This window comes from Heptranchias perlo, chromosome 5, assembly GCF_035084215.1.
Source record: "Heptranchias perlo isolate sHepPer1 chromosome 5, sHepPer1.hap1, whole genome shotgun sequence".
In the NCBI taxonomy this organism is placed as follows: domain Eukaryota; kingdom Metazoa; phylum Chordata; class Chondrichthyes; order Hexanchiformes; family Hexanchidae; genus Heptranchias; species Heptranchias perlo.
In genome coordinates, this window is record NC_090329.1 from 13,437,172 (window position 1) to 13,464,873 (window position 27,702).

At 45.5% G+C, this 27,702-nt stretch overlaps 1 protein-coding gene across 1 annotated transcript in view; it reads right to left on the bottom strand.

Annotated features, from left to right (window-relative positions):
* smap1 (small ArfGAP 1) overlaps positions 1–27,702 on the bottom strand; it is a 311,358-nt gene that overhangs the window by 114,064 nt on the left and 169,592 nt on the right. Inside the window, exon 8 of the mRNA XM_067984029.1 lies at positions 11,418–11,490. Within this exon, the coding sequence (XP_067840130.1) occupies positions 11,418–11,490 (73 nt within the window). The remainder of the gene's footprint in view (positions 1–11,417; positions 11,491–27,702) is intronic.

Consider the following 27,702-nt stretch of genomic DNA (forward strand, 5'->3'; position numbering starts at 1 on the left):
GAGTAGATGATTATGGTGTTCTAAAAAAAATCTGAACATTCCAAAAAGCTGAGGTAGCATTTGAGGATCACCAAGGAGGAAGGCATTAAGATAACCTTTGCTTAACCTCCTCAGGAGCCCTGGCACCATCAGGGTGGGTCTCACTGGAGCATGACCAGAGAACCCAATCGAGCTAATCTTGCAAGCCATAACCTCAGACTTTAGTGGCTCGGGAGTTCAAGAGCAATCAATCCTTGAATAGGATTTGTGGGGTAGAGTAAAAGGTTCAATCCAAAAACTGTTTTCAGTTACACCCTTGCCACACATCCATAGTACTAGACCAGAGCCATGAAGGAAGAAGCCAAGTTCTTGACAGATAATTTACCTATTTAGAATACAATGGAAATACCACCTGTAAATAGTAGCACATATCCATGAGGCCAGAATAAGATAAAGGTTACCGACAAAAGTAGAAGCATCAGTATTTAATATTTAATAATGCAAACGGCGCACCGGCCAAAACGGCAGAAACCAGAATGTTGTGGTCCTGTTAATCTGCTGAGGTATTTTCAGCCAAAAATGGGATATCTTTGAATGAGGAAGGCAGCCCGCACCCCCACCCCCACCCGCCACCAATACATCTCCAGGGAGAGGAATAAAGGTAGATAGAGACATCCATCTTTCCCTGAAAAACCCTTTTCATGTTCAGCCAGAGACAATAATCACATCCGCTCTGTAGAGAAAAGTAAGTACCTTCTATAATTTGAAGACAGAACTCAGGTCTCTTAGCCTTTAAGGACATAACATTAAGAGACCCACTGACAGTCTAGAGGATCAATCAGTAATTCAGAGAGAAACAGCTGCACATACCAGAAGGAAGACCTCTACTCAGGCAGTAGCCCATCTTGTGTCTGGCCAGTCAATTTTATTTGGATATACAAATATAAACATAACCTCCAAGCAAAACAAAGAAACAAAGTTCTGCTTGCATAAACAGTCTAACATGCATTATTAAAAATTATCCACGTAACGACATATAGAAACAATAAACACATAGTAATAATTAGCACGTGAAGACGAGGATCTATCCCCACCCACCTGTTCTGATAACTTAGAAGCACCCAGAAAATCCTCCTGAAACAATAGGCAGGTGCCCAGTCACCCTTAACTAAATGTTGGGTATTATAACCTGCAATCCAAGGAGTTTGGTGCTTGTTATCCAGTGAGTTTCACTTCTAGTGGAAACCTTTTAAGTTTAAATTTCATGCTGCAGATATTTATTCATAGAATCACAGAAAGGTTATAGCACGGAAGGAGGCCATTTGGCCCTTCAAGTCCATGCTGGCTCTACGCAAGAGCAATCCAGCTAATCCCATTCCCCCGCCCTATCCCCATACTCCTGCAAATTTTTTACTTTCAAGTACTTATCCAGTTCCCTTTTGAAGGCCATGATTGAATCTGCCTCCACCATCACCTCGACCCCCCACCACCCCGGCAGTGCATTACAGATCCTAACCATTTTATGAAATTTATATTTCCCAACTTTGAGAAAGAGAGAATCTGAAATGTCCATACAAAGCCCATCATTTTCAGCTACTGTTTCACATAACATTACTTATTTTGATAGCAAGCACAAATTTAGATTTACCAGTGACAAAATTGCCTGTTCCTAAAGTTAATAGCTTTGAAACTACTAGCTTATTTTGGAGTGGAAATGCAGATATGCCATCCAAAAGTCACAAACCGTTCTTGACCCCCACCCCAAACAACAACAACTTGCATTTATATAGCTTCACAGCAGCATTATGAAGCAAAATTCAACACAGAATCACACAAGGAGATATTAGGACAGGTGACCAAAAGCTTGGTCAAAGAGGTAGGATTTAAGAGGCGTCTTAAAAGTGAGAGAGATGGAGAGGTTTAGGGAGGGAATTCCAGAGCTTAGGGCCTAGGCAACTGAAGGCACGGCCGCCAATGGTGGAGCGATGAAAATTGGGGATGTGCAAGAGGCCAGAATTGGAGAAGCGCAGCCATCTTGGAGAAGTGTAGGGCTGGAGGAGGTTACAGAGAAAGTGGGGGGGGGGGGTGGGGGGCGGTGGGAACCAAGCCATTGAATGATTTCAAAACAAGGATGAGAATTTTTAAAATCAAGGCATTGTCGGACCAGGAGCCATTACAGGTCAGTGAGCACAGGGGTGATTGGTGAATGGTACTTGGTGTGAATTAGGATATGGGAAGCAGAGTTTTGGATGAGCTCAAGTGTATGGAGGGTGCAAGGTGGGAGGCCAGCCAGGTGAGCATTGGAATAGTCGAGTCTAGAGGTAACAAAGGCACGGATGAGGATCAGAGTTCAGACCTAAAGGAAACACTTTAATTTCAATAAAAAACATTACTTACTTGGTAGGGTGTCCTATATATGTAAATTGTTGAAAAATGAAGATCACCGTGAACATACAAAACTGCCCAAGTTGCTTAACAAATAGGGACATGAGGAATAGTAACAGAGCTGAATGGCATGCATCCTTCACGTGGTGTAAGGACTGGTACCAATTCATTTTGACTTGAAAGATTGACTGAAACTAACTACGTGCTCCAACCTCTCCCAGTTCCTCAAAACTATCCCTTGTATGGCTGGAATGGGGAAGCCATGGAATGTACAATGCATATCACTTGAAAAATGAAAAAGACCAGACTTTTTTCCTGATCTTTCATTTTCATTCACCATCCCCCATGCAGTGAAATGTACCAATGTAGTTCAAATTTGAGGGGTGTTGGGGTGCGTGGGTGAGATAAAGCCCCTGCTTGGAAGCCATCACACCACCTGTCAGAACTGGTGCACCACTGGAGGTGGTGTGCTGCTGTAAGTCTAGACATTGATGTTTAGTAAATGTGCGAAGATTGCTCCATGTGGCAGCCATGCATATGCCAAAGATTGTCAAGATTGCCAAAGCATTTCGCTTCAGCGTCTACAGAAGTGGAGGATGCTGGGAAGAAATTAAATCCTGAATTAGATGAGTGAAATGGGAGATATTATAATAAATAAAAGGGAAGTATTACAGAAATTAGTTCAGCTAAAGGAGCGCAAAATACCAGGACCTGACAAGATACATCCAGGAATCCTGAGGGAAATTGGAGAATAGTGGAGGCCCTAGAAAGTATATTTCATGGTTCTATTGAGAGTGGACTTGTGCCAGAGGACTGAAGAATGGCCAATATAATAGCCATTATCAAAGGGGGAAAGAGAGAGCTAACCGGGATAATTACAGGTCAGTTAGTTTAACATCTATGGTAAAGAAAATTTGGGAATCTTTAAAGATGAAATTACTAAACATCTAGACGAAGAGAAAATAGAAGCAGCCAATACAGATTTCAGAAAGGAAGATTGTGCTTAATAATAAACCTGATGGAATTTTGAGGAGGTGGATGGGGGAAATGCAGTGAATGTGGACTTTCAGAAAGCGACTGACAAGGTACCACACAGGAAACTACTGGAGAAGATCAAGGAGTGTGGAATTAGGGGGAGGGTAGCACATTGAATTAAAAACTGGTTAGGAGGGAGGAAACTGAGTAAAAGTTAAGGGTAGTTTCTCAGTGTATAAGGATGTGGGTCGTGATGTCCTACAGTGCTCTGTTCTGGGGCTGCTTCTGTTCACTGTGTACAGCAATAATTTGGACATAGGCCTGGGGAGAACAGTGCCCAAATTTACAGATGATAGAATTATTTACTTTGCCCAATTTTACTGAGGACTGAAGGAAACTGCAAGGGAACATTGATAAGATGATGGGATAGACAAAAAAGTGGCAGATAGAATTCAATGTCAGTAAATGTTACATGGTACATTTGGTTAAAAAAAATACGTTGAATGGGGAAACAATGGGGGGTGTGGAACAGCAGAGGTATTTGAGGGGTCAGGTTCACAAGTCATTAAAAGCAGCATGTCAGGTGGATAAGACCATAAAAATGCTAATAGAATACTGGATTTTATGGCAAGAGATCTAGAGAATAAAAGGCAAGATCTAATGGTGAATCTGTATAAAACTTTAGTAAGCCCAAATTATTGTGTACAGTTTTGGGCTCCACAGTACAGGAAGGATGTTAAGGCAATAAAGAGGGTATAGTGCAGATTCTCTATGTTAATGCCTGGTAGGAGAAAAAATAAACACAAAAAAAACATGAAAAACTGGGCTGTTTTCAATAGATTACTGAGTGATTTATAGGAGGTGTTTAAAATTATGAAGGGATAGAACAGAGTAGATAAAACAAATACTTATTTCTAGTGGTTGAGGGGATGAGAGCAAGGGGACCTAGCTACAAGAAAAACTTGTTTTCCACCACCCCCATAGATACTCTATAGACTTTACTTTAAATTATAATCTCTATTATTTTTTTTATTCGTTCATGGGATGTGGGCGTCGCTGGCAAGGCCAGCATTTATTGCCCATCCCTAATTGCCCTCGAGAAGGTGGTGGTGAGCCGCCTTCTTGAACCGCTGCAGTCCGTGTGGTGAAGGTTCTCCCACAGTGCTGTTAGGAAGGGAGTTCCAGGATTTTGACCCAGCGACGATGAAGGAACAGCAATATATTTCCAAGTCGGGATGGTGTGTGACTTGGAGGGGAACGTGCAGGTGGTGTTGTTCCCATGCGCCTGCTGCTCTTGTCCTTCTAGGTGGTAGAGGTCGCAGGTTTGGGAGGTGCTGTCGAAGAAGCCTTGGCGAGTTGCTGCAGTGCATCCTGTGGATGGTACACACTGCAGCCACTGTGCGCCGGTGGTGAAGGGAGTGAATGTTTAGGATGGTGGATGGGGTGCCAATCAAGCGGGCTGCTTTGTCCTGGATGGTGTCGAGCTTCTTGAGTGTTGTTGGAGCTGCACTCCTGTCTTGTGCCTTGTAGATGATGGAAAGGCTTTGGGGAGTCAAGAGGTGAGTCACTCGCCGCAGAACGTCCAGCCTCTGACCTGCTCTTGTAGCCACAGTATTTATGTGGCTGGTCCAGTTAAGTTTCTGGTCAATGGTGACCCTCAGGATGTTGATGGTGGGGGATTCGGCGATGGTAATGCCATTGAATGTCAAGGGGAGGTGGTTAGACACTCTCTTGTTGGAGATGGTCATTGCCTGGCACGAATGTTACTTGCCACTTATGAGCCCAAGCCTGGACGTTATCCAGGTCTTGCTGCATGCGGCCTCGGACTGCTTCATTATCTGAGGGGTTGCGAATAGAACGGAACACTGTGCAATCATCAGCGAACATCCCCATTTCTGACCTTATGATGGAGGGAAGGTCATTAAAGCAGCAGCTGAAGATGGTTGGGCCTAGGACACTGCCCTGAGGAACTCCTGCAGCGATGCCCTGGGGCTGAGATGATTGGCCTCCAACAACCACTGCCATCTTCCTTTGTACTAGGTACGACTCCAGCCACTGGAGTTTTCCCCGATTCCCATTGACTTCAATTTTATTAGGGCTCCTTGGTGCCACACTCGGTCAAATGCTGCCTTGATGTCAAGGGCAGTCACTCTCACCTCACCTCTGGAATTCAGCTCTTTTGTCCATGTTTGGACCAAGGCTGTAATGAGGTCTGGAGCCAAGTGATCCTGGTGGAACCCAAACTGAGCATCGGTGAGCAGGTTATTGGTGAGTAAGTGCCGCTTGATAGCACTGTCGACGACAACTTCCATCACTTTGCTGATGATTGAGAGTAGACTGATGGGGCGGTAATTGGCCGGATAGGATGTATGGAACTAATCAAAATATCTACCACCTGTAATGAGAGATCCAGACCTAAAAGGTGTCATTCCACAGCCAAGCTATTGGAACATTTGCGTGTTTGCAACTCAGATCTAACTAACTATCATAGGAGATCCCTTATGCAAAGCAATAGGATCCAGATTCTACTCATTGATAGTGTCTGCAATTATGGCTTACAGGACCAATGAGTAATTGGTAGAATTTATTCCCCACTTCCTTGCACCTTTTAAGCTATCTGTTGGGTATGGAGTAAAAAGGAGAGAATGTCGAGCCTCCAGGCTAACACAGTCGTTGGGCCCGATGTTAGGAGGGAGATGGGCTGCCAGCCGCCGGTGGGGGTCGACTGGGCGTGTGGGTAACGCACCCAGTAAAATCTGTGTGCTCCGCACGCGATCGCAGCCTAATTGAAGGTACTTACGCTTGCTTCTGGGTTTCCCGCTGCAGACCTGAGCAGCGGGCGCACTGCGCACTCGCATCACAGGCTGTCAGCAGGAGGGCCCCTATTTAAAGGGGCAGTCCTCCAATGCTCCTCCTGTAGCAAAGAACCATTTTGGCAGCACGGAGCAGGCCAGAGGCAAGGCTGCTCCAAGGTTCTCTGACTCCTCACTCCAGGTGCTGCTCGATGGGGTCAGGAGGAGGAGGGAAACATTTTTCCCTTTGGACGGGAGGAAGTGGCCTGCCTCTGCCACCAAGAAGGCCTGGCTAGAGGTGGCAGAGGAGGTTTACCAGCAGCAGCAATGTCGACCGAACCTGGGTCCAGTACAGGAAGCGCTTTAATAACCTAACCAGGTCAGCCAAAGTGAGTATACTTGCGCATTCTTCCACACTCCGTCTTCCATATCACCTCCACCACCACACAACTCCTTCTGCACTGCCACCACAACGCTCTCGCATCACTCCTCACATCCACTCAACCATCATCCTCACCTTGCCTGCACGTACTCACCGCCCCAGTTCCCATTTGAACACTACCAAGCAACCCAATCCTCATACAATCTCATGGCTATGTCTCACACGTACCCTCCCATGCATCTCCCTCACGGTCACCCCCACCCACACCAATGCATGCAGCGGGTCACTATGCAACCATCGCTCAATCACGCCTCTCTTGTGTTTTGCCTTGATAGGAGGAGAGATGCCAGAATGCCCGGGAAAGGGCAAGGATCGGAGTGGGCCTGCCACTCCAGGTGGTCCTAACGGAGGCAGAGCAGCAGGCACTAGAAATAAGCCGCACACTGGAGTAACTGTCCGTGGTGGACGCCAAGACTGGGATTGCACAAGCAGCTGGTGACAGAAATCTAGCACTCAGCACTCATGATGGCGAGTGATCTTAACATCACTTGGCATCTGCAGAAACTCAACATCTGTCCACATGCTTAATATTGCTTTCTGTTCTCTTGCAGGGCCATCTGCGAGCGCTGTAACTGCGGAGGGCGATCCCTCAGAGGCCATGATACACACACCTCGGTGGGTCCCCGTCCTCAGTTAGTTGGGCTTGCACATGATGAATCACCACGCACATGAGCACGAGCAGACCCTAGAGAGCTGTGGAGAGTCCGGGTCAGTGGGAGCATTCTTCTCAGCTGGACCCAGATGCTGAACCCTGGGGGCCAGCCATGAAAAGGAGAGTCATCGAGGGGCAGCAGCACATTGCCGAGGTACTGGAACAGTTGCCACGCGCACTCTCCACAATCGCGCAGAGGATGGAGGAGTCCAACTCCTGCATGAGTGGAATGGTGGAACAGGTACAGGAGGGTATTTCAGAGATAGTGTCACAGGGACGTGATGGCACCTCTGAGATAATGTCGCGGGTAGGTGCGGGAATGTCCGTGATAGAGAGAAGGCTAGCCTCCATCGAGCTTCAAGCACGGCTCAACAATGAGTCCGTTCAGGCCGTGAAAACGGCCGATTGGATTCAGGGTGAGCAACATTCTGCCACCTTAAACAGGCTGACAGATACCTTACAACTGGCCTTCCAAGGCTTCACACAAGTCCTCCAAACTGTCGTCCAGCAGGGTGGAAGGAGCAATGTGGGCCTGGCCCAGGAGAGGGATGATGGCGAAAGGAGACATGGAAGCGCTCCCACCTCTCACCCGTTGCCCCCCTCTCAACCAGTGGCAATGCTGCCTCCTCTCCGGGTGGCCGAGTCTGCCCCTGCACAGGTGCAGGTGGAGCAGCCTTTGGAGGGGGCCCTCACGCACCGAAACCCAGAGGGCGTCCACGCAAAGCATCTCATCGGTCAGGGCATGGACAAGAGCAACCTGCCACTACCTCTGCTGAAGCCACAGGGGTAGCACCACGTAGGGGTTCCCCTAAACTAAGGCTAAAGTTTTGTGAGCACAAAGGGGATGCATAAGGGTGTATGACGGAATGTCATGTTTTTCATTTAGATTTGTTTCTTTTGCCAACCACATTAAATTTTGTCATCACCACTACTGCCATGTCTTTGCAAATCTTGTCTGGTTTGTGCAATAATTCCCTTTCCTGAGGATCACCATGAAGACCCACATCTGATGCCACCCATTGGGTCATTGCAAAGCTCTTTTGTGCAGACGACAGAGACGCCGGCAATGTCCCCGGTGGCACCCTGGAAAGATCCGGAGGAGAAGAAGTTGAGGGCAGCGGTGACTTTGACAGCGACAGGTAAGATGATGGTGCTCGGGCCAGCCGGGAGCAGCTTGGCATCACGGAGGCTGCAGATGTCCACAACTACATGTCGAGTGACTCTGAGCCTCCGTGTGCACTGCTCCTCAGAGGTCCAGGAAGCTGAGCCTCGGTCTATAGATCCTGTGGCGAGGGTAGTGCCTTCTGCGACGCATCTCTCTCTGCGGTTGCCCTCCCTCCTGCTGTGCAGGTGGATGTATCACAGCACTATGTTGTGGAGCTCCACGTGTCTGAGGTGGACAGCGTGGCCAGCGAGGCTGGTGATGCTGTTCGTCCTGTGATGAGGTCACAACTGCAGCTATGGCGGCCCCCATCCGGAAGATGTACGTTTGAGGGGGTCCGCAAGGTAAGTAAATGTGTCCGCACACCGGGATTGCGGTTCCAAGTTGGTGAATTTTAGTGTTAGGAGGAGGGTGGTGCAGGCCAAACTTTGTCCAAAGTGAGAGTGGCCTCTTGCAATGCGTGAGGGTTTCCCCCCCAATCTGTGAAATGGACCTCTGCAGCTCCCACTGACTGGTGGCTGCAACATCTGTTTCAACTGGGAGTGTTTCCCCCAGCAAGGGAAACACGCTCTGTTGAGATGAAAATCCCACCCCTCCTAAAATATCCTCCTAATGAGGTCTGCAAACGACCTGAACAATCTAATTAATTGCTTTAAGTGGGATCTTGCCAGCTTTAGTTGCCGGTGGGAGTCCTGCATGCAGGGGCTGCGCGCGCATCTAAGCGTGTCACTGGGGAACCCGGAAGTGGACGGGTTGGAGCCGGGCTCCGGACCCGCCCGGGAATCCCCAATTTTAGCAGCCCCCCCCCAGCCATCCGAAAATTGACCCCTCTGTCTTTATGCAGAAAGCCAAGCTTGTGGCTACCTGAAGATGCAAAGCTCCATGACTAGGCACCCCCAAATCCTGAAATTGTCCTCACTCACCTCCAGGTAGACTTTCAATCCATCAAAGCCGGGCTTGGCTCAATAGTAGCAATCTGAATCAGAAGGTCATGGGCTCAAGTCCTACTCCAGACGTGTGAGCTGTTAATCCAGGCTGATACTTCAGTTCTGTACTGAGGGAGTGCTGCACTGTCGGAGGTGCAGTCTTTCGGATGAGACGTTAAGCCGCCTGCCCTCTCAAGTGGATGTAAAAGATCCCATGGCACTCTTCCAAGAGTAGGAGAGTTCTCCCGGTGTCCTGACCATATTTACCTCTTAGCCAACATCACAAAACAGATTATCTGGTCATTATGTCATTGCTGTCTGCAAATCGGTTGCTGCGTTTCCCTGCATTACAACAGTGACTACACTTGAAAAGTACTTCATTGGCTGTAAACCTCTTAGGGATGTCCTAAGGTCATGAAAGGAGCTATATAAATGCAAGCTCTTTCAAATTCTTGCTAAATAGCGCTGCTTATTTTGCTTTGTAGGTTTGTAGACAGCCAGAATATTTTTCTAGAGGTTCATTGCCCAGTACTGTTTGGTGCTAGCAGGTACCAAAACCATAAACTCCCGGGATACCTAAAAGAGAGATAATAAAAACCTGTCCTGGCTAATTTAAGTAATAGAATACACAATAAAATCCACCTAATCCAAAGTACTCCTAGAAAGTACTGTCTCAAAAACTTTGAAGAAACATCTAATACAAGGAACCTTTACCCAAGGAAAAACTTACTGGCACAGTTCCTTACACTTAATACAGCTAAGGAAGAGACACCATGTAGCACCACCTAAATACAGTGTCATTTTCACATGCATGCTTAGCACATGGTTTCCCCAGAACGTATCAAGTTAGGCTGTACTCCTTTGAGGTGATGAGGTTTTGAAAAGAAGGAGGAAAGTTCAAGGTGTTGGCTTCATTTACGAAATATTCTATAAAGGAAATTCATTAAAAAGTTTTACTGAATAGACTAACTAAATTGAAATTGCAAATGGAAAGTGTTGAGATTCAACTGAAAGTGAAATATGAGGCAAAGTTCTTAATTTTACAGAATGAAGAGTGATAAAAATTCAATAACTTTTCAGTCAAAGTTCAGAACAAATTTTAGATGATTTAAGCAATGTATAAAAAGTAGCAGCTCTACACATCTTCAAAGTGGATAGTTTTCTTCACCTCTCTTTGGAAGGTTAGTTTTGAAGTCATAGAGTTTCAATCCTGAAGAATTCAGTTTCTTCTATAATTCTATTTGACCAACTTTAAAAACACAATCACTTCTTACTAACATTTTATCAACCATTGTAGAATTTTGAATACAATCTCCCCTTTCTTCAGCACTTCAGGCTACTGAATGAACAACTTTGTCTAAGTTCCATTAATTTGGGAGAAAAGAATCCTTAATTTGATTTGAATTGAACTGGTTTGTGTTCTGTATGTAGTGATCATTTACAGCAGGATGTTTTAAGTTCACTGCGATAGACAATGAATGCAGCTTAAATGAATAGCAAGAGGAGGCAAAATGAGGATTTTATAAACCAAGCTAAATATGGTTTCCATGCACAGCAAAACATACCAGTTCAAAATCAAGACAAACAATGTTGATCAGTAGATGGCAAGAAAAGATATGTACTCAAGCTAAAAATGAACTTACACTTCCCATCACAAGCAGCCAAATTGAAATTCAAATAGAAAGAAAGATAATGTCAAAAAATGGGTAGTTGCTTACTCAACATCTGTTGAAAGCAATCTACTTCAACGGGGAGATTCAAAATGTGCACTTCCTATACAGTACTATAATACAACTCTATTATCTTATCCTTCCTAAAAGCTTTTGTATTGTAAATGTTGAAATGTCACATACAATGTCTCTTTAAAGATCCCTATGATAGAAATTCCTTCCCTTAAGAGCTCATTATTAATACTCCTCTAAGCTGCAGAGCTAGACATGCACAGGTGTCTCATTGGCTGAAATGCCGCATCATGGGCTCTCTGAAGACTGCCTGTGCCATTTCAAGTTTTGCTAACAATGATTGTTATTTTCTTTTCAGTAAAAGGTTCGGTTTTATCTTACACAATCATAAAATAAAAACCACTTAATTATTCATTACTCACCCAATCCTAATAGATCGATAGTGGATTGTGCCGCCTTTTGAGGGCTCATTCTGTTGTCCGATTGATCTTTCTTCTGTGGCGTTAAAGGAAGATATGAATTAATACAGCTCATTAAGATAATCTGAATGCAACAATTATTTAAGATAAACATTGTTGCCACTGCAAGATCATATTCTCTCATTATGGTCTCTTTATACCTACATGCATTCCTCTCTTTTTGATCTCCAACACATGCTGACTGACTAAACAGCAGTTCCCAAATTTTGCTTGCTCAAAAGAGTGAACCCACAACCTACTATTGCACAGTGCATTGATACAATAAAATTGCATTTGTACAACACCTATAACGTAGGAAAAAAATCCCAAAGTGCTTCAAGATGAGTAAGAATAGACCATGACCCCAGGAGGGGAAGTTTACAGAGCTAACCAAAAGCATGGTTGATCAGATACATTTTAGAAGCTTTATCTAACTGACCATGCTATTGGTCACCTAGGCAAGGAATAGAGCAAGTGAGGAGTGTCAGCTTAGGGAGGCAGTTCCAAAGAATTGGGCCACAATAGCTGAAAAATCTGCCACCGACTGTGGAACAAAGGAAGGCTTGGATGGAGAGAAGTCAGAGGAATAAAAGGCTCAGAATGGGTATAATGGCTGAAGAGGTCACAGAGATAAGTTGAGGCGAGGCCATGGAAGGATCTGTAGTTGAGCATAAAGATGTTGAAAATCAATCTGCTGGGAACTAATGTACACTGGCAAGGATTGGAGCAATAGGCAAGCATTACATTATTAGTGTAGAACAGGATGGAGGTGGCGGAATTTTGGATAAGTTGTAATTTATGGAAGGTGGCCCTTTGGAAGCCAGCGAGGAGGGTGGTAGAGAAATCAAGTCTGGGGATGATGAATGTATGGATTAAGGCTTTGGCTGTGATGGGTTTGAGAAAGTGGCAGAGATGTTGCAGCAGCGGGAGTTGGTGATCTTGGTGGCAGCCAGAACATGAGAGATTTGATATATTAACACTATAAACTGTTGGGCTGCCACAAGCTCTTCATTGCTGTGTGCAAACACATTTACTTTGCTAAAGTCAGGTTCAACTCTTATTATCGTTTTAAATCACAAATTTACAGTGAAAATTAGTTGCTACTGTAATTATATGTCATTGATGCTCTTGAAGATCAACAAACAACCTACAATCATAGAATCATTGAAAGGTTACAGTACGGAAAGAGGCCATCCAGCCCAGAGTCCGCGCCGGCTCTATGCAAGAGCAATCCAGCTGGTCCCACTCCCCCGCCCTATCCCCTAGCCCTACAATTTTTTTACTTTCAAGTACTTATCCAGTTCCCTTTTGAAAGCCATGATTGAATCTGCCTCCACCACTCACTCAGGCAATTCATTCCAGATCCTAACTACTCGCTGTGTAAAAAAGGTTTTCCTCATGTCACCTTTGCCAATCACCTTAAATCTATACCATCTGGTTCTTGACCCTTCTGCCAATGAGAACAGTTTCTCTCTATCTACTCTGTCTAGACCCTTCATGATTTTGAGTACCTCTATCAAATCTCCTCGCAACCTTCTCTGTTCCAAGGAGAACAACCCCAGCTTCTCCAATCTATCCATGTAACTAAAATCCCTCTTCCCTGCAATCATTCTAGTAAATCTTCTCTGCACCCTCTAAGGCCTTCACGTCCTTCCTAAAGTGCGGTGCCCAGAACCGGACACAATACTCCACTTGTGGCCGGCCGAACCAGTGTTTTATAAAGGCTCATCATGACTTCCTTACTTTTGTACTCTATGCTTCTATTTATAAAGCCCAGGATCCCATTTGCTTTTTTAAACCGCTTTCTCAACCGGCCCTGCCACCTTCAACGATTTGTGCATATACCCCCAGATCTCTCTGTTCCTGTACCCCTTTTAGAATTGTGCCCTCCAGTTTATATTGCCTCTCCTCGTTCTGCCTTCCGAAATGTATCACTTTGCATTTTCTGCGTTAAATTTTATTTGCCACGTGTCCGCCCATGCCACCAGCCTTTCAAATCCTCTTGAAGTCTATCACTATCCTCCTCACTGTTTACTACCCTTCCAAGTTTCGTGTCATCTGCAAATTTGGAAATTGTGCCCTGTACACCCAAGTCCAAGTCATTAATATATATCAAGAAAAACAGTGGTCCCAGCACCAACCCCTGGGGAACACCACTGTACACCTCCCTCCAGTCCGAAAAACAACCATTCACCACTACTTTCTGTTTCCTGTCACTAAACCAATTCTGTATCCATGTTGCGACTGCCCCCTTTATTCCATGAGCCGCAATCTTGATGACAAACCTACCATGCGGTGCTTTATCAAATGCCTACAACTGTTTTTGCAATGCAATTCTTCTATATACAAATATGGAAAAACAGAAGCTCCTTCGACCTTAAATGAAATCCTTTCATATCTGAACAACTTTTAAAATACCAGTGAAATTCCTTCATGCACGATCTCCACTTCAAAAGGAAAATTCAAGCTCATTTTTAAAAAAGTTAGTCAGTATTTCATTCATAAACCTAATCGTTTGCCAAGAATGCAGAACCATGCACTGCTGTGGAGGAAAAATCCAGATAGTAACACCGCACCAGAGGATCCCATTTTTTCTCCATTACTGGTAATAATCAACAGTGATGTGGAACTTAACTGCACTCTCCCTGCCCAAATTCATAAAATCTGTGTTGTTTTTCCTCCTAGGAATGCAATTTGGTAATACCCATCTTTTGAAGTGCAAAAACACCCCTGTTCAAAAAAGGGGAGAGAGATAAACCAGGTAAACTACAGGCCCAGCCAGCCTAACGTTAGTGGTGGGGAAACTTCTCGAGACCATAATCTGGGACAAAATTAATTGTCACTTGGAAGGATATGAGTTAATAAATGACAGCCAATGCAGGTGTTTTTTTTTATTCGTTCACGGGATGTGGGCGTCGCTGGCAAGGCCGGCATTTATTGCCAATTCCTAATTGCCCTCGAGAAGGTGGTGGTGAGCCGCCTTCTTGAACCGCTGCAGTCCATGTGGTGACGGTTCTCCCACAGTGCTGTTAGGAAGGGAGTTCCAGGATTTTGACCCAGCGACAATGAAGGAACGGCGATATATTTCCAAGTCGGGATGGTGTATGACTTGGAGGGGAACGTGCAGGTGGTGTTGTTCCCATGTGCCTGCTGCTCTTGTCCTTCGAGGTGGTAGAGGTCGCGGGTTTGGGAGGTGCTGTCGAAGAAGCCTTGGCGAGTTGCTGCAGTGCATCCTGTGGATGGTACACACTGCAGCCACAGTGCGCCGGTGGTGAAGGGAGTGAATGTTTAGGGTGGTGGATGGGGTGCCAATCAAGCGGGCTGCTTTATCTTGGATGGTGTCGAGCTTCTTGAGTGTTGTTGGAGCTGCACTCATCCAGGCAAGTGGAGAGTATTCCATCACACTTCTGACTTGTGCTTTGTAGATGGTGGAAAGGCTTTGGGGAGTCAGGAGGTGAGTCACTCGCCGCAGAATACCCAGCCTCTGACCTGCTCTCGTAGCCACAGTATTTATATGGCTGGTCCAGTTAAGTTTCTGGTCAATGGTGACCCCCAGGATGTTGATGGTGGGGGATTCGGCAATGGTAATGCCATTGAATGTCAAGGGGAGGTGGTTAGACTCTCTCTTGTTGGAGATGGTCATTGCCTGGCACTTGTCTGGCGCGAATGTTACTTGCCACTTATGAGCCCAAGCCTGGATGTTGTCCAGGTCTTGATGCATGCAGGCTCGGACTGCTTCATTATCTGAGGGGTTGCGAATGGAACTGAACACTGTGCAGTCATCAGCGAACATCCCCATTTCTGACCTTATGATGGAGGGAAGGTCATTGATGAAGCAGCTGAAGATGGTTGGGCCTGGGACACTGCCCTGAGGAACTCCTGCAGCAATGCCCTGGGGCTGAGATGATTGGCCTCCAACAACCACTACCATCTTCCTTTGTGCTAGGTATGACTCCAGCCACTGGAGAGTTTTCCCCCTGATTCCCATTGACTTCAATTTTATTAGGGCTCCTTGGTGCCACACTCGGTCAAATGCTGCCTTGATGTCAGGGCAATCACTCTCACCTCACCTCTGGAATTCAGCTCTTTTGTCCATGTTTGGACCAAGGCTGTAATGAGGTCTGGAGCCGAGTGGTCCTGGCGGAACCCAAACTGAGCATCGGTGAGCAGGTTATTGGTGAGTAAGTGCCGCTTGATATCACTGTCGACGACACCTTCCATCACTTTGCTGATGATTGAGAGTAGACTGATGGGGCGGTAATTGGCCGGATTGGATTTGTCCTGCTTTTTGTGGACAGGACATACCTGGGCAATTTTCCACATTGTCGGGTGGATGCCAGTGTTGTAGCTGTACTGGAACAGCTTGGCTAGAGGCGCAGCTAGTTCTGGAGCACAAGTCTTCAGCACTACAGCTGGGATGTTGTCGGGGCCCATAGCCTTTGCTGTATCCAGTGCACTCAGCCGTTTCTTGATATCACGTGGAGTGAATCGAATTGGCCGAAGACTGGCTTCTGTGATGGTGGGGATATCGGGAGGAGGCTGAGATGGATCATCCACTCGGCACTTCTGGCTGAAGATGGTTGCAAACGCTTCAGCCTTGTCTTTTGCACTCACGTGCTGGACTCCGCCATCATTGAGAATGGGGATGTTTACAGAGCCTCCTCCTCCCATTAGTTGTTTAATTGTCCACCACCATTCACGACTGGATGTGGCAGAGCTTTGATCTGATCCGTTGGTTGTGGAATCGCTTAGCTCTGTCTATAGCATGTTGCTTCCGCTGTTTAGCATGCATGTAGTCCTGAGTTGTAGCTTCACCAGGTTGGCACCTCATTTTTAGGTACGCCTGGTGCTGCTCCTGGCATGCTCTTCTACACTCCTCATTGAACCAGGGTTGATCTCCTGGCTTGTTGGTAATGGTAGAGTGAGGAATATACCGGGCCATGAGGTTACAGATTGTGCTGGAATACAATTCTGCTGCTGCTGATGGCCCACAGCGCCTCATGGATGCCCAGTTTTGAGCTGCTAGATCTGTTTTGAATCTATCCCATTTAGCACGGTGGTAGTGCCACACAACACGTTGGATGGTGTCCTCAGTGCGAAGACGGGACTTCATCTCCACGAGGACTGTGCGGTGGTCACTCCTACCAATACTGTCATGGACAGATGCATTTGCGACAGGTAGATTGGTGAGGACGAAGTCAAGTAAGTTTTTCCCTCGTGTTGGTTCGCTCACCACCTGCCGCAGGCCCAGTCTAGCAGCTATGTCCTTCAGGACTCGGCCAGCTCGGTCAGTGGTGGTGCTACCGAGCCACTCTTGGTGATGGACATTGAAGTCCCCCACCCAGAGTACATTTTGTGCCCTTGCTACCCTCAGTGCTTCCTCCAAGTGGTGTTCAACATGGAGGAGGACTGATTCATCAGCTGAGGGAGGACGGTAGGTGGTAATCAGCAGGAGGTTTCCTTGCCCATATTTGACCTGATGCCATGAGATTTCATGGGGTCCAGAGTCAATGTTGAGGACTCCCAGGGCCACTCCCTCCTGACTGTATATCACTGTACCGCCACCTCTGGTGGGTCTGTCCTGCCGGTGGGACAGGACATACCCAGGGATGGTGATGGAAGAGTCTGGGACGTTGGCTGAAAGATATGATTCTGTGAGTATGGCTATGTCAGGCTGTTGCTTGACTGGTCTGTGGGACAGCTCTCCCAATTTTGGCACAAGTCCCCAGATGTTAGTAAGGAGGACCTTGCAGGGTCGACTGGGCTTGGTGTTTTGCCGTTGTCGTGTCCGGTGCCTAGTGGTCCGATGCCGGGTGGTCCGTCCGGTTTTATTCTTATTATGACTTTTCGTAGCGAGATTTTACAACTGAGTGGCTTGCTAGGCCATTTCAGAGGGCAATTAAGAATCAACCACATTGCTGTGGGTCTGGAGTCACATATAGGCCAGACCGGGTAAGGGCGGCAGGTTTCCTTCCCTAAAGGACATTAGTGAACCAGATGGGTTTTTACGACAATCCGGTAGTTTCATGACCATCATTACTGATACTAGTATTTTAATTCCAGATTTTTATTTAATTAATTGAATTTAATTAATTGAATTTAAATTCGCCAGCTGCCGTGGCGGGATTTGAACTCATGACTCTGGATTTTAGTCCAGGCTTCTGGATTACTAGCCCAGTAACATAACCACTATGCTACCGTGTTAAAGGCAAATCGTGTCTGACAAACTTGATTGAGTTCTTTGATGAAGTAACAGAGGATTGATGAGGGTAGTGTGGTTGACGTTGTGTATATGGACTTTCAAAAGGCATTTGATAAAGAGCCACATAACAGACTTATTAGCAAAATTGAAGCCCATAGGATTAAAGGGGCAGTGGCACCATGGATACGAAATTGGCCAAGAGACAAAAAGCAGACAGAAGTGGTAAATGGTTGTTTTTCAGACAGGAGGGAAGTATACAGTGGTGTCCCCCAGGCGTCGGTATTCGGACCACTGCTCTTTCTGATATGCACTTGGGTATAGGGAGCATAATTTCAAAGTTTGCAGATGACACAAAGCTTGGAAATGTAGTAAACAGTGAGGAGGGTAATAGCAGACTTCGGGAGGACAGACAGGTGAAATGGGCCGAGACATGGCAGATGAAATTTAATGCAGAGAAGTGTGAAGTGATGCATTTTGGAAGGAAAAATGAGAAGGGGCAATATAAATTAAAAAGGTACAATTCTAAAGGGGGTGCAGGAACAGAGGGACCTGCGTATGTATGTACACAAATCTTTGAAGGTGGCAAGACAAGTTGATAAAGCTGTTAAAGAAGCATACGGCGTCCTTGGGTTTGTAAATAGAGGCATAAGAGGCAAAAGCAAGGAAGTTATGGTAACTCGTTATAAATCACTGATTAGGCCTCAGCTGGAGTATTGTGTTCAATTCTGGGCACCACGCTAGGAAGCATGTCAAGGCCATGGAGAGGGTGCAGAAGAGATTTACCAGAATGGTACCAGGGATGCAGGACTTCAGTTGTGTGGAGAAACTAGAGAAGCTGGGATTATTCTTCTTAGAGCAGAGAAGGTTAAGGGGAGATTTAACAGAGGTGTTCAAAATTATGAAGGATTTTGATAGAGTAGATAGGGAGAAACTGTTTCCACTGGTAGGACGGTCAGTAACCAGAGGACATAGATTTAAAATAATAAGATAATTGGCAAAAAAGCCAGGGGGAGAAGAGGAGACTTTTTTTTTGATGCAGCAAGTTGTTATGATCTGAAATGCACTACCTGAAAGGGTGGTGGAAGCAGATTCAATAGTAACTTTCAAAAGGGAATTGGATATATATTTGAAGAGGAGAAATCTGCAGGGCTACAGGGAAAGAGCAGCGGAGTGTGTCTAATTGGATAGCTCTTCAAAGAGCCGGCACAGACATGATGGGCCGAATGGCCTCCTTCTGTGCTGTATGATTCTATGATAACTGTCAAGAATTCTGTGAATTTGTACACAAAAATCTGCCTTTTGCTATCGAGCACTCCAAATACTTCAGTCACCTTTTGTCAGATTTGGGATTACTGGTTAACATTTTTTTGATTTGCTTGCTTTGTATTTAATTATTTAGTTAACGTTGCATCGGAAAACAAACTTATTGTGGAAGAGCCAAATTAACCGGTAACATAATTTCCACATAAAAGGAGATATATGAGGCGACTGAGTACTTCAGTTAATAGTTTTCATCTGAAACCTTTTTACTGATACCAAGCAATTGATGCTAGCCAATTAAGAGAAAAGCAAACAGATGAATATAAGCATTAGCTAGAATTAGAAAAACATGTAATGCGCATTTAAGAGTCTCCCAAAAGAGAATGAAAAAAAGTCTAGCAAATATGAAACTGCTTTCTTTCCCCTTTCCTCTCACTGATTATCTTCCTTGTCCACATGAAGGCAGTGACTCGTCGCTGGAGTCAGGTTCCTCAGGAAAAAGTTGCTCTCTGGTACCTCACCCAAGTGGCCCCTATTCAAATGTGAGCAACCGTGGCTATTTGACTGCAGAATGCATCACAGCCACACCCAACCTGCCTTATCACATGCTCTTCCAACAGCTGTCACCAAATAGTAATCGGGAGCAGGGATGCTGGCTGATTTTCCCCTAACCCAGGGGCACAGAGGTGTAGTGTTGAGGCCCTAATGGCAGCCAGGCTGAGATCCACTAACTTGGCTCAAATGAGGACCACCCTGGTTTGTATGGGCCAGCTACTCGGTAGATTGACGATGAGCCATCAGGGGGAATTCTAAATTTTAATTTTGACATGCAGAGACACAATGGGACAGATTTTGCTGTATCAGGGCATCTAGCGGCATCTGCCGTTAGTTAGACTTGTCCCTGCACCCTTCAGCTCAAAACATTTTATGCCCACTAAGTTACTGAAAGTGCAAGCTGATAATGACGCAGCGAGGGAAACAGGGCATTTGGGACCAGAGTAAACAGGAAAAACAACAGGGTATCTCCTTAACCAATGTGACTTAAGGGTTAAGAAATAAACAGAAGGACTGAAAAGGAGGATGGTTTAATGGGGGTGAATTCAATATCAAATCAGGTACAGAAAGAGAAATAAAAAGGGAAAGATAGATTGGATTGAGAGAGAAAAAAAGAAAGGTAAAGCAAGAAAAAAAAAATTTAAATTTGACATTTTTAAAATCTCCTAAAGCAATTCATAACCTGAGGAATGAGATCCCACACTTATAGTAGTTAATTTTCGGTGCCAGAGAGTTTGAATGACAGCCATTAACACTTGTCACGTAGTTAAGGGTACTTATCAAGCCCTAAATATCTGCGGAGGGTCTAGTTCGTATTAGTTCATAAATACAGCAACTTCACAACATTCAATGCATATCAATGGTAAGACAGGCAGTGAAATGCCGTTTGAGAAGCCAATGGCGGTGCGGCGCAACTCAGGTGGCATTTTGGATATTCATATTTAACCATGCATCTGCCCCTCGCCTGAAGTTGCTGTACCATTTACGCATAAATAACGGTGAGAGCCATTAGCCTCACTGTTATTTTGATGGCTTGAAGGGAAAACATTTACAGGGCTATGGGGAGCAGGGGAATGGGACTAATTGAATAGCTTTCAAAAAGCCAGCACAGGCACAACGGGCCGAATGACCTCCTCCTGTGCTGTACCTACGATGATACCATGAAAATCTGGCCCATTGTGAATTTTTAGCTCTGCCCAAAATCTGTCCATTAAAATTTTTAACTTATTAAAAGTTGAATCAAAACAGAATTGCATCAGTTATTCTGAATGCACCAAATAAAGGAGGGGTAATAGTGCTGCACTGCAGTAAACATGGCCAGCTTGATTTCTCCTCAACACGCCAAGAGGTTGTTTAAAACTATTTGTGGGAGCGCTTTTCAATAAACAATTGAAATTAAGAAAAAAAACAGGTTTGCATTCTCCTTTAAACATGTGACATTCTCCTTTAAACCAGCATGTTATTTGAGCTGAAATAAGTAGATCTCCGCGCTCCTGGTAGACTGAATCTAAGTCACGCTGTTCATTAATTAAACAATGTTGCCAGAAATATAGTATTGACTATAGCTCAGATATATCAAAATGAAAAAAATGGGCAGTGCCATTGAGGGTTGTTTTGTGAGAGATAAGAAGTACCTACAATTCTTATCTCAGCTGAAGCAAAAGCACAGGATGGAGGGAAGGGACTGCCTAGAGGACGAGTTAACTTAGAGCATCTGTGTCATGATCACACTACACATTTTTTGTGTATTTGCACTTGAGTACAGGAGAAAATACCTCAACGAGAGAGATCGGGAATCCTGCAGCAGTGTTCATACTTAGTGTTTCTTGTTTCAATCTAAGATTCCGAAATACAGTCCCCACCACTTAAAAGTCCATGTTTAAAATGTAGGCTGAACAATTTCAGAAGATGCAAGATGCAATGATAAACTTAAAAGAAGATTCTCCTTAGTTGCTGCAACTGATAACAGGGAAAGCAAGGAGAAACCCTGCAAACCAAACTCAGATTAAAATAAAGTACCATCAGAGCACTACCCTGTTATACCGGCCATCGTGTATAATGGGCAATTTGCGTTCACACCACGCACCCGCTATAAGCAGTGAGGACTGTACCAAATAAGTGCCTTATTCCCTGTTCCCTCTTCTTTTGCTTTCTCTTCCTCTCTTTATTTCCTGTTTCACTTTCCACAGCCCCCGAACTCCTGTCCTTCCAATAATGAACAAGTGCTTGTGCTTAACAAAATAGCCTTTTGGTTTTCTAAGAAAACTCAAGATGCTGTATAACCTTGTTACCCATTTTCTAGTACACCAGAATGCCAATAGAAATGGGCATATCCATTTTTTTTGTCAGGATACGCTTAAGTGAAGGTGTAAAGGGGAGCATTGTTAATGTGGCCACGTCCTGATCTCCGATCAGCTGGTTGCAAAACAGGATGATTGAGGCCCATAATTCCCGCCTCCTGGTATGGGGGTGTTAAAAGATGAACGAAGGGAAAAGTTTAAAAATGTAGATGTGTGGATGTGTGTAGGAGGGGGAGTGGAAATACACACGTGCAGTTTTAAGAAGTATTGATTTTTTTTACATTTGTTACAAATATTGGGTCCGCCTTAGACATTCTCTCGGGTACAACATTGCTGGTCCCTGCCGTAAGCGGAATGAATGTCTTGCATTCAGATTGTGCCTATGCTGCCCACTATCTAATGATTCAGTAGCATAAGTAACAATAGGACACCCCCTCTCCTCTCTCCCCACCTCCCGTGATCTTTTGCATATGCTCTCACATGTGCCTCTCCAATTTTTCCAAATGCAGACTGAAAAATTTGGTGAGATGAGGGCAGATAGGAATCGTTAAGCTGCTTTATTTTGCCATTTGCCATTCGCAAGTTGATAGAGTAACAGTTGGAAATAAACTGCACTGGCCACTTAGTTTATTTCCATTTATGGGCTGACTTTATTTTTGCTATCACCTTTCTTTCTAGATAAGTTCTAACTGCAAAAACTGACCTGCATCTTAATTTTCAGCTCCAGGCACAGGCCATGTGTCTTTCTTCCTTTTGTTCCCAATAAGTGGGAGGGCCATCCCTCTGACTTCTCCATTCACTGATTTGTCAGTAGATCCACCAATAAAACCAGCCAACCCCTCCTCCAACTTTGGGGTGTTGGTCTCAAGAAACCATCTCCTGCTATTCCCAACATGATGTGGAGATGCCGGTGATGGACTGGGGTTGACAATTGTAAACAATTTTACAACACCAAGTTATAGTCCAGCAATTTTATTTTAAATTCACAAGCTTTCGGAGGCTACCTCCTTCCTCAGGTGAACGATGTGGAAATGAAATCCTCGAAATGAAGTCGCATTTATAATTCACAGAACAATGCTTGGTGATTACAGACAGTTTTTTCAACTGCCCGTTGCCAAGGCAATCAGTGTGCAGACAGACAGGTGTTACCTGCCAGGTCTCAGAATATACAAATCACCAAAAAAAACAACAAACAAAAAAAAAGAGATAGAGAGGTAGAAACATAGAAAAGACAGCAACTGACCCGTTATATTAAAAACAGATAACATTTGTTCGCTGGTGGGGTAACGTGTAGCGTGACATGAACCCAAGATCCCGGTTGAGGCCGTCCTCGTGGGTGCGGAACTTGGCTATCAATTTCTGCTCGACGATTTTGCGTTGTCGTGTGTCTCGAAGGCCGCCTTGGAGTACGCTTACCCGAAGGTCGGTGGCTGAATGTCCTTGACTGCTGAAGTGTTCCCCGACTGGGAGGGAACCCTCCTGTTTGGCGATTGTTGCGCGGTGTCCGTTCATCCGTTGTCGCAGTGTCTGCATGGTCTCGCCAATGTACCATGCTCTGGGGCATCCTTTCCTGCAACGTATGAGGTAGACAACGTTGGCCGAGTCACAGGAGTATGAACCATGCACCTGGTGGGTGGTGTCCTCTCGTGTGATGGTGGTATCTGTGTCGATGATCTGGCATGTCTTGCAGAGGTTACCGCGGCAGGGTTGTGTGGTGTCGTGGACGCTGTTCTCTTGAAAGCTAGGTAATTTGCTGCGAACGATGGTCTGTTTGAGGTTGGGTGGCTGTTTAAAGGCGAGTAGTGGAGGTGTGGGGATGGCCATAGCGAGGTGTTCGTCGTCATTGATGACATGTTGAAGGCTGCGGAGAACATGGAGACCATGCAGACACTGCGACAACGGATGAACGGACACCGCGCAACAATCGCCAAACAGGAGGGTTCCCTCCCAGTCGGGGAACACTTCAGCAGTCAAGGACATTCAGCCACCGACCTTCGGGTAAGCATACTCCAAGGCGGCCTTCGAGACACACGACAACGCAAAATCGTCGAGCAGAAATTGATAGCCAAGTTCCGCACCCATGAGGACGGCCTCAACCGGGATCTTGGGTTTATGTCACGCTACACGTTACCCCACCAGCGAACAAATGTTATCTGTTTTTAATATAACGGGTCAGTTGCTGTCTTTTCTATGTTTCTACCTCTCTATCTCTGTTTGTTTTTGTTTGTTGTTTTTTTTGGTGATTTGTATATTCTGAGACCTGGCAGGTAACACCTGTCTGTCTGCACACTGATTGCCTTGGCAACGGGCAGTTGAAAAAACTGTCTGTAATCACCAAGCATTGTTCCGTGAATTATAAATGCGACTTCATTTCGAGGATTTCATTTCCACATCGTTCACCTGAGGAAGGAGGTAGCCTCCGAAAGCTTGTGAATTTAAAATAAAATTGCTGGACTATAACTTGGTGTTGTAAAATTGTTTACAATTCCCAACATGAATAGGGACAATCTGGGGTGAATGAATTGACTCTCACTGGCTCAGTTTGAAGTAGACTGTGCGCTACAACATTTCACAAACTGGCTCGTCTTGCTTTAATACAATGCCTGGCCCATTAACAAATTAATTCAGAGCTTGAAGCTGTTTGTTTTTTTAAACCTGTGCGAATTTGCTTTGTTTTAGAACACAGTACTTAAACATAACTCATTTCCAATCTATTCCGTGAAGAAGAAAATGATAAATTCTGAAATGTGCGATCTGATGAAATGTGTCTTAATTGTTCCAGGTGAATTAGTGTTTAATTATAGAAGTAACTATTTATTTCTGAAGCCAGCTATCGAGTTGTTAACTGCACATGACCTCCGATCCTTGCAGACCCCAGGTGCAGAGGGGAATATTTTCCTGTGTTCTATCACCTGGTGCAGGAGTTCAGAGCTTGAGGTTTAGTGAAGTGAGGAAGTGTAATGATAGCTGTATCTCGCTGAAATTTGTTTTAGTGGACTTTGGTTTTAGCAGAATATGATTTTGGTCAATTTTTTTCTTGTTAAATATCAACTACCCACATTTTACCAGTGAAAAAGAAAAAAAAATGGATATGATACTGAACTGCTACATGGCTCATATGGTTAAGCAATCCACATGGAGGGAGCCACGATACTAGACATAATATTATAACAATCAGAGGCTGGTAGAGGAGGTTACAGGTCAAGAACCCATTAGAAAGCAATTGCAATATGGTTGACGTGAAGCAAAACACTGCAGGTACTGGAAGTCTGAAACAAAAACAGAAAATGCCAGAATCATTCAGCAGATCAGTTAGTATGTGTGGAGAGAACAGACTTTGTGTTTGAGGTGTGAACAGTTTGTCAGGACACCAAGTTCTGACAAACGGTTCACACATGAAACATTAAATGTTCTCTCCACAGATACTGACTGACCTGTTGAATAGTTCCAGCATTTTCTGTTTATATGGTTGAGCTTAAGGCTAGTATCAAGAAGCACATTTTCACTCCTTTTACTCTCACTATCCCTGGTAAGCATGATGTGGAGATTCCGGTGATGGACTGGGGTTGACAATTGTAAACAATTTTACAACACCAAGTTATAGTCCAACAATTTTATTTTTAATCCCACAAGCTTTCGGAGGCTTCCTCCTTCCTCAGGTGAACGGTGTGGAAATAACATTTTTGAATCCTTCGCATTTTAAAATCACAGAACAATGCCTGGTGATTACTGCCCGTTGCCAAGGCAATCACAGTGAGCAGACAGAAAGGTGTCACCTAAAAAGGCCACCGAATATACAAACCCTCAAAAACAAAAAAAGAGAGAGAGATAAGGAAGACAGTCAATGACCCGTTATATTAAAAACAGATAACATTTGTTCGCTGGTGGGGTTACGTGTAGTGTGACATGAACCCAAGATCCCGGTTGAGGCCGTCCTCATGGGTGCGGAACTTGGCTATCAATTTCTGCTCGACGATTTTGCGTTGTCGTGTGTCTCGAAGGCCGCCTTGGAGTATGCTTACCCGAAGGTCGGTGGCTGAATGTCCATGACTGCTGAAGTGTTCCCCGACAGGGAGAGAACCCTCCTGTTTGGCGATTGTTGCGCGGTGTCCGTTCATCCGTTGTCGCAGCGTCTGCATGGTCTCGCCAATGTACCATGCTCTGGGGCATCCTTTCCTGCAACGTATGAGGTAGACAACGTTGGCCGAGTCACAGGAGTATGAACCGTGCACCTGGTGGGTGGTGTCCTCTCGTGTGATGGTGGTATCTGTGTCGATGATCTGGCATGTCTTGCAGAGGTTACCGTGGCAGGGTTGTGTGGTGTCGTGGACGCTGTTCTCCTGAAGGCTGGGTAATTTGCTGCGAACGATGGTTTGTTTGAGGTTGGGTGGCGAGTAGTGGAGGTGTGGGGATGGCCATAGCGAGGTGTTCGTCATCATTGATGACATGTTGAAGGCTGCGGAGAACATGGCGTAGTTTCTCCGCTCCGGGGAAGTACTGGACGACGAAGGGTACTCTGTTGGTTGCGTCCCGTGTTAGTCTTCTGAGGAGGTCTACGCGATTTTTCGCTGTGGCCCGTCAGAACTGTCGATCGATGAGTCGAGCATCATATCCCGTTCTTACTAGGGCGTCTTTCAGCGTCTGTAGGCGTCCATCGCGTTCCTCCTCGTCTGAGCAGACCCTGTGTATTCGCAGGGCCTGTCCATAGGGGATGGCCTCTTTGACGTGGTTAGGGTGGAAGCTGGAAAAGTGGAGCATCGTGAGGTTGTCCGTGGGCTTGCGGTAGAGTGAGGTGCTGAGGTGCCCGTCTTTGATGGAGATTCGTGTGTCCAAGAAAGAAACTGATTCTGAGGAGTAGTCCATGGTGAGCTTGATGGTGGGATGGAACTTGTTGATGTTATCGTGTAGTCTCTTTAGTGATTCCTCACCGTGGGTCCATAGAAAGAAAATGTCGTCGATGTATCTGGTGTATAGTGTTGGTTGGAGGTCCTGTGCAGTGAAGAAGTCCTGCTCGAACTTGTGCATGAAAATGTTGGCGTATTGGGGTGCGAATTTGGTCCCCATGGCTGTTCCGTGTGTTTGGGTAAAGAACTAGTTATCGAAGGTGAAGACATTGTGATCCAGGATGAAGCGGATGAGTTGTAGGATGGCGTCTGGAGATTGGCTGTTGTTGGTGTTGAGTATTGATGCTGTCGCAGCAATGCAGTCATCGTGGGGGATACTGGTGTAGAGTGCCGAGACGTCCATCAGCGTCCACGACACCACACAACCCTGCCACGGTAACCTCTGCAAGACATGCCAGATCATCGACACAGATACCACCATCACACGAGAGGACACCACCCACCAGGTGCACGGTTCATACTCCTGTGACTCGGCCAACGTTGTCTACCTCATACGTTGCAGGAAAGGATGCCCCAGAGCATGGTACATTGGCGAGACCATGCAGACGCTGCGACAACGGATGAACGGACACCGCGCAACAATCGCCAAACAGGAGGGTTCTCTCCCTGTCGGGGAACACTTCAGCAGTCATGGACATTCAGCCACCGACCTTCGGGTAAGCATACTCCAAGGCGGCCTTCGAGACACACGACAACGCAAAATCGTCGAGCAGAAATTGATAGCCAAGTTCCGCACCCATGAGGACGGCCTCAACCGGGATCTTGGGTTCATGTCACACTACACGTAACCCCACCAGCGAACAAATGTTATCTGTTTTTAATATAACGGGTCATTGACTGTCTTCCTTATCTCTCTTTCTCTTTTTTTGTTTTTGGGGGTTTGTATATTCGGTGGCTTTTTTAGGTGACACCTTTCTGTCTGCTCACTGTGATTGCCTTGGCAACGGGCAGTAATCACCATGTGGAGATGCCGGTGATGGACTGGGGTTGACAATTGTAAACAATTTTACAACACCAAGTTATAGTCC